General features: G+C 39.5%; 1 protein-coding gene across 1 annotated transcript; it reads left to right on the top strand.

Annotated features, from left to right (window-relative positions):
- The first annotated feature begins 2,637 nt into the window (after positions 1-2,637).
- Positions 2,638-5,638, top strand: hoxc13a (homeobox C13a). The gene is made up of 2 exons (XM_084917209.1): positions 2,638-3,293; positions 5,382-5,638. Exons 1-2 carry the CDS (start codon positions 2,642-2,644, stop codon positions 5,636-5,638), a joined length of 909 nt encoding a protein of 302 aa, XP_084773335.1. The 5' UTR covers positions 2,638-2,641.
- Positions 5,639-8,282: the final 2,644 nt, after the last annotated feature.

Genomic DNA, 8,282 nt, shown 5'->3' with positions numbered 1-8,282 from the left:
TATTTTTTTGCTTTTTTTCCCCTCCTAACCATAAACGTGATAGTTATACTACTTAATCCTACTTACAAAGGGTTAAAGAAGGCAAATTCAACAGTTACCCGTATATTTAAGATGTTAATCTGTTGTGATAATGTAGTGTAGTCTAGTTTTTCAGAAATGATTGATAAAATCAGAAACGGACATTTCCAGTCTATTTTAGAGAAATGTACAGGTCAGATTAACACGTGATTTATATATTTGTATACGAAAAAAGATAGTTGATTGCAATTGTTCCTTCTCTTTTTTTTTTGGCTTTGCTTTGTTTAATGTTAAACTATCAGGCTGCCTATTCGACCAACGCTACATCATCAGTCTGGAGGAACTGTTTCTATAATCAGCAAGAAATATGCACTTGCATCTGTTATAGTAGACAGCATTGATTAAAAATACTAACAATTAAAGAAGATTTTTAATATACGGTCATTAATAATAAAAAGGAGCTAAATTCTTAGTTTGGAAGGTGCCGGTTTTCTGCCGCGCAAATGTTGTCAAATTCCTGATTTTCAAGCAGAAACTAAATAGTATTTGGAATTCTTTCCCCCTCTTCGCACATAGCAAATATTTTAGAGTAAGGGTCTCCAAATAACTTCTAGTTTGCGGCATACTTCAGTGTGAAGTTCATTCTTGCCTGTCTAGACTCTGATTACGACCTTGTTTGTCTGCGTTTTTTTACCTTGACCTTGGACTTCCGTGCAGCTGCCGCTTGGATGAGCTTTTCGCAGTTGTAATTTCCTTGAGACAAAAGAACTAAAGTCTCTGTCCGAGGAACGACAGGGGTCCGGCTTCCCCAGTGCTGTTTGCAAATGCGCAACGGTTGCTCGATTATTCCTAAGACAACTCAGAAGAGCAACAATGTTGATAAACTATCCACCCTTTACAGGGTAGCTTGTAGCCTGCTTTATGAGTGACTCATGGAACAGGCATTACAAAAAGCCTTTATGGATTCACTGTGGGCCTAGCCTATCGGCCATATTTGAAACTTGAAAATACAGTAAAGTTTTATATATTAGCTCAGAAGTAATTTTTGAAATGCAGAACAGAAGAAAGTGTGTGTGCGTGCGTGTGTGTGTGTGGGGGGGAGGGGGGGTTATAGAACCTGGTGGTAATAAGAAGAACTAAAACTTTTTGAATAGTCTTACAAATCTAAAGGAAGACGCAGATAAAACAACAGAGGAAGAGTTGTTGGAAGAAATAGGACCGCATATCTATCATGGAGTATAATTAAATAAGCTCTTTAGCCAAAATACAGTCCAGCTCAAAGCGGCCCTTGTTCTTATTTTCCCCTGGAAGCGTCAGCATCCACTTATAGAGTATGAATGAAGTGCACAGTGAAACGGAAACATCACATGAATTCGCTTAATGGTGACTTTGATTGTCTTCTTGTCGCTGAAACTCACTTTGGGCCTGAGAGTGAATCTTTAAACTAAATATATCTTTACTTAAACATATAACGGATTAAACTCTGTATAAACTAAACGCTATCAGTCAGTATGGGCAATTACGGCATTTATATATTTAAATACCAAAACACTGTTCGCTTATTTTGTAATGACGGCGTCTTACCTGCTATGACTTTCATCTCGTCCTGTGGCGGCTGGTACTGCGGTGCAGTGACTGTCATTCAGCACATTCACGGTTGATAATCCTAAAACTCAGCCTGGTAGGTCTGCATCACATACACACGGCGCACACACACCCGGCCAACCTGTAGATACTTACTTAATTAAGAACAATATGCTGCAAATAATAATTACCTCATTCTAAAAAAATAACTAAATAAAAGAAAAGAAATATATAAAATGAAATATTATAGTTTTCACAATATCAACATCTTAAATGTAATATTTGTAAAATCCTGATTATTCCCTGCTGCAAAAAAACAAAACAAAACAGAATTTCTTCATTATATTCATGTGCGAATTAGTAGAAGATACGGATCTGAATGCGCACTTCTAGGAAGGAGCCTTGATAAGAGGTTTGAATATGCATATATAGTGTCCCACATATACCTGAGACCAGTATGAGATAATAAAGATTAAGTTGACTACATAATTAATATTCCATATTACATTATCGTTCTGTAATATTATATATTTTTATATTTCAAACAAAACCACAGACGCAACATATCCACCACAAAGTAATGGACAGAGATAAGCGTTTGTGTCATATGAAGCTGAAAATACTATTCACAAATGTAAATACAAATATTTTATTTTAATTTTTTCTTTGCACAATGTTATATCCCCTGGCATCTTCAGAAATCGGCTAAACTTCACAGGTTGCTTTCGTTTGCTCCAGATCGTGAACGTATCCAAACTCCCCTTTAAGGGTGTGGGTCTAGGTGATTTAAGCCAATGATATGACTCGGTGTTCTGCAGGAAAAACGGTGACACTTGAGGCAGTGGGTCTTTAAAGGGCTGCTCTGCTCCTGCTCACAAGCTCAATCTCGTAGGACTTGTTAGCGTATCACGTGCCAGATTCTTAATGAAGTGGACACACAAGAGCACTATGTGCGCATGCGCTCGGTGTAAACTGTAGTTGGAAATGAGGTGTCCGTCTTGGAGTAGTCGACTTTTAAAAAGCATCGGCAGCCCGTGATATGACGACTTCGCTAGTTCTGCATCCACGCTGGGCGGACACCTTGATGTACGTTTATGAAAAAAGCCCGAATGAAAACAACCAGAATAAAAGCCAAACAATGGAGGGACTGAGCGGTAATTGCCCTGCGACCCACTGCAGGGACCTGATGTCGCACCCCGCGCTGGGACGACATTCTGGCACCATAGCGACCCACCAGGGCTCCGTCTACTCGGATATTTCCTCCACAGACACTGGCCGACAGTGTCCCGCTTCTCAAACATCATCAAGTGCATCTTTGAGTTACGGTTATCCCTTTGGAAACCCATATTACGGCTGCAGATTATCTCACTCGCACAACGTGAACTTGCAGCAGAAGCCTTGCTCGTACCATCCCACAGAGAAATATGCCGAGCCCAGCACAGCGCTGCCTACGGAAGAGCTGTCTACCAGGGCGAAAGAGTTTGCCTTCTACCCGAGTTTCGCCAGCTCGTATCAGGCTGTTCCCGGATATCTCGACGTGTCGGTGGTGCCCAGTATCAGTGCCCACCCTGAACCGCGCCACGACGCCTTGATTCCCATGGAGGGCTACCAGCACTGGGCTCTCCCTAATAGCTGGGATGGCTACAAAGAGCCAACACAACCAACTCATATTTGGAAATCACCTTTCCCAGGTATGGAAAAGTATAATGATTTTTAAAGTGTTCCGGCAGATTGGAATTTCTGTAGTAGTCCAGCTGCTTGCAGTATTTTAATACGCATTAGGGCTATTAAAATGCAGGCAGATAGTTTACTTTGCTTTCGTACTGTGGTCATCTAATTTTATTGTGTTAAAGTCTCCGTATCAACTTACCAATGAGCCACGGGAAACTAAATCTGATGAAAAAACACAGAACTGTAAATTCCCATGTCTGTCATCACGTGTAATTTTCCTGCATCTCTCATTTTATGCGGATATATTCTTATGGTTTGAAGTTCAACAAATCCCCATGCATTTCTTTGAAAGATGCATAAATTGAAAGTAAATTGGAATTCCACGTTAAGGTGGGTTTTCTGGAGCCCATCCTTTCTGAGTATTTGCTTTTGACAGTCATATGATGACAATAGCTAAGTTTCGTCACGTAGAACAGAGAGGAATAGCACTGCATACCTTTGCCCCTTGTATGACAATATAGTGGCTTAGCTAGCCTGCTGCGTTTGGATGGTGCCAATAAATCTTAGCGCCCCCGTGGTGCGTCTTTTGCATATATTAGGATTCATTTATAACATTTGCATTACATACAGATCTTTGCATCATGTCGTATAAATGGTTCAAAAAGACGGACAGGCTCACCTTTTACGTTGTTTGCCATCACACAGCATGCCTCATATCAACAGCATGCGCCAGTATGCACTTTACAGAGTGTTTACTAGGCTACTTTGTTTAGCTTATGACTTTATTATCTTTTTGAAATCTGTAGCTATTTTTAATTTCTGGTAGGGACCCCATTGCTTTTTAAATGTTATAAATACACAAGAGCAAGCCACGCAAGCACGGGCACGCAGACAGTTACGCGCATACACATGCACGAACACACAAGTGCGCGCTGCCTTTCTGTGCTGTTTCAGCCACACACACAGACTGACGTCCTCTCACGCTCATCAACTGATTTTCTTGCAACTAAAACACATGCAGTGACTCTCATATCCAGTCGGTTATCCTCAATTTAATGACAAGATATAACTGAATGCTTGAGGACAGTGAGTCAAATATTAGGACATTGCTTTAAAATCCTTTAGCTTAAATAATGTGGATTTCCCCCCAATTTCATGTTTACACAAGAATAGTGTATCGTAACAATCTCTTGCTGCCAATTATAGGGGGTGAAAAACTGCATGTATTACAGCTTGCCAGTATTTGTGTTAAGATTGCCATGCTTGTCCTGTCATGTTTTTGCACGGCTGTTTTTGCATTTAGCTTTACTCTTGACGAAAGAGACTAGTCACAAAAGTTAGGTTAACTTAAAAAAAAGAACTATGGGGAATTAACAAAAAAAAGTGAATAGAGTATAAAAAAGAAAATTGCTTTATATTATGAGTAAAACGTAGAATCTTTCAAGAAAGCCTTTAAAGAAAAGTATAAAATATGTTTAACATGTATAACTTTATTGTAAGAATTAAAAACTTAAAGTTGCCAGCTGTCTTCAAGTTAGATGCCAGATTGTGATTCCTGTGTGTTACTGGTGACTGGTGTGTGGCACACACAACCGGACCAAATATAATTACACATCAGTCTTACCCACAGCTTCATTAGATGTCAACGGGAGATTCGTTTAAGATAACAATAACCGCAGTTACGTTGGTCCACAGATTATCAGTGAGATCAGATAAAGTATTAACATGAACCATAACTGTCACTTGATATTGAAAGATCATTTACAACAACTGGAAGTTATTCAGTCACCTCTCCACATGTCAGGTGCAGCACACCAGAGATTCTGACTTCCAGAAATTTTTAACTCTGTATCCCATTCCCGTCACCACACACACACACACACACACACACACACACACACACACACACACACACACACACACACACACACACACACACACACACACACAGTCAAAGAGATTGTATTTTCCTATTTTCACTCCAGTAGAGTCCATCCAAATTTGACCGGCCTTGTCAAACGCAGCATTGCTGGTTTTGTGAAATGAAACATTGTGCTATTTTGCACAGCGACTAATATTTTCCTGGAACTGTTCCTATTTTCTTGCAGATGTTGTGCCATTGCAGCCCGAGGTCAGCAGTTATCGTCGAGGGCGTAAAAAGCGTGTCCCTTACACCAAAATCCAGCTCAAGGAACTGGAGAAAGAGTATGCAGCGAGCAAGTTCATCACCAAAGACAAGAGAAGGCGCATCTCGGCCGCCACCAACCTTTCAGAGCGTCAAGTCACCATCTGGTTCCAAAACCGACGAGTCAAGGAAAAGAAATTTGTCAGTAAATCCAAGAACAGTCATATGCACACCACTTGAATGGATGAGCGACTTTCTTGAAACTGCAAGTCACACTTTCCAAATCATCTTGCCATATATTTACCTCTTCCAATCGTAGTTGAAGAAATTTCTTTTGTATTTTTAATTTAAGTTCCATCATCAACTCCACCGACCACGCAACCAAGGTCTCCGATTTCAATTTAGAGATAATGCTCTAAAAACTGTGAAAATATAAAAATTCACTTCACATTTTGTTTTATAGGAATGTACATATATAAATATATAATATTTAAAACGATATTAGTATTTCAAAGACAAGTATTGTGTGTTTCCTTTCCTGTTTCCTTTTTCTAAGATTTCAAAAGGACTGATGATATTTCAATACTTGCAACTGATCAAAACAGAGGACACGGTTTAATGTCATTTTTGAACTGTAATCGCCGCATGGACAATGGTTGCGGTGGCGAAAAGACATGCTGAACTTGAGACTTTATCGTCTTCAACAAAAGACTTTCGGAAGAAAGAATACTTTTCTAAATAAAAAAAGAAAAAAGAGAGAAAAAGAAAAAAATGTTACATCTGAATTTCAAAAGCTATGTGTGTGGGATATGTTAAGCCTGGGGTAAAACAAAGGCTGCTACGTCGTTAATCTGTACAGTGCAATGCCTTTCTTATTTAATTCATATTATCTAGTATGGCGGAAATGTAAACTGGAATATCCCCCAAACTTGTATTTTTTCCTTTTATCAGTGAAGGATTCTGTCATGCAACCGGAATGATTGTAAACCATTAAAGTCAGTGAGTATTACACATAAATGCACAATCGTTTCTATCTTGTTTTGACTTCGTTAGTGTAACATTGGAGATGATCACACGCCTTGTACGACGCCTGTAATTTCTACTTTGGTGCAGTATGTGAACTGTTTTGTGGTGTTGAATTACGTACTGATAACGTGTTTCATAAATAAATGATGATTATGAAAATGCTCAAATATCCAAGTCAATCAGCCACCCTCCTCGCAGCATTTCCTTTCGTTTCAAGTTACACCGGTGCTACTAAGTAGAGACCCAGACCACTATCGCTTTTCCTCTACAACATCCCAGCAACGGATGGGCGGATTTTTATTTCGCACAATACTCGATTAAGAATAACTGGGCAACCTGGAGTCATCTTGTTGGCAAGTAGGGATGATACAGTGATTAGTCGCGATTAGTGCGCAACAAGGCATACTGGCACTTGCAAAGTCAGAAAAACATAAATGAATAACTATGCTGGAATTTACTTCTTTTTTCCACATAGAACTACAATGTTGAGACTTACAGGACCCGTTTATTTACATAGATCAGCTTTGAGAAACGGAGAAATGTGCTCATGAAGTTTGTACCGCAAAATTCCACCGCAATTTCCATCAAAGTTAAAGGCAGCGCAATTTTTTCTGTTATTTAGCATTCGTTCAAGTTTCAGAATAGCTGGCATTCAGCGAATCAGATCTACCCGCTCTCACGCGAACATTTAGCGGGTTATTATTTTCAATCCTTATTATTTTCCGTCCACAGGTACAAAAGTGTTTTGTTGTGGGTCTAACGGAAACGTAAAAACCGGCAACCTTTAAGAGGGCAAGAAACATTGTCTTAATTAGACACCATCTGTACTGAGAGTATTTATTCATAACATATTTTGCTGATTAATATTTTCCAACATACTGACAAAACCTGAGTAGATTTAAAGGGCAAAGCATTTGCTTTGGTAAATGTAGTTTTAGTCCTGGATCTTCGCTGGATTCGGTATACAGGCTCGAGCCTGCTGTAATTGCAGTACGGAGTTGTTACAGGTAAGCCTATACACAGGTTGCAGTTGTAGTTAAGTTGAGGAGCCATTTCACCCAGCCACACACACACACACACACACACACACACACACACACACACACACACACACACACACACACACACACACACACACACAGTCTATCTGCGTCTTAATAGTAGGTCAATTACGCACTGACGCTAAAACACAATTCCCCACCAAGGCAACATTATCCAACAAGTCTGTGTGGTTTTGTTTATGTACATGTTTTTATGTGTTTAAAGAGAAGGTTTTGTTGTATTTTACACGCACCCACTTGTTTCACATGCAGACTTTAGTCATGAATTTCTCAAAGGTAAGTTAGGCTAGGCTACTTGTGCAACAGGAAATGACTGGAGAAAAATAATACGCGGACATAAACGGTTAGACACGAGTGTCCTGAGAATAATTGAAGATGCGGTCAGTTTATTTTAAGCTCCTGGTGACTAGCTCACATCAAGTCTGTGATTAAATGTTTTATCTGAATTAAAACCAAGGTATATGACTCTTCGTGTGAGATGTAAAGCGTGAAAACGGTTTCTGTGCCTTTCTTTAGTCTTAGCATTTAACGTCTGAGGCCTTTCCTATTAAATCTAACGTTAAAGTTAATCCCTAAAAAACAAACAAACAAATCCAACCGAATTGATCATTAGTCTAAGTTTTGTTGTTCACTTTCATTTCTTTATGTGCCTATTTCTGGCGCGCTGTGTCAGACTTGAGGCTCTAAGCCGCCAGATTTCAACTTTTGTTCGTTCGTTTCCTGGATTTTCAGTCCCTGTAAAAAGTTCTGGCTCCTCTAATTTACCCTTGACCATGACTATGCAGTCACTTTGACCT

Source organism: Perissodus microlepis, chromosome 20 (genome assembly GCF_051167445.1).
Source record: "Perissodus microlepis isolate ML-2025 ecotype Zambia chromosome 20, ASM5116744v1, whole genome shotgun sequence".
Taxonomy (NCBI): Eukaryota; Metazoa; Chordata; class Actinopteri; order Cichliformes; family Cichlidae; genus Perissodus; species Perissodus microlepis.
The sequence above is the reverse complement of the archived record's forward strand: the minus strand, read 5'-3'. Positions and strand labels throughout refer to the sequence as shown.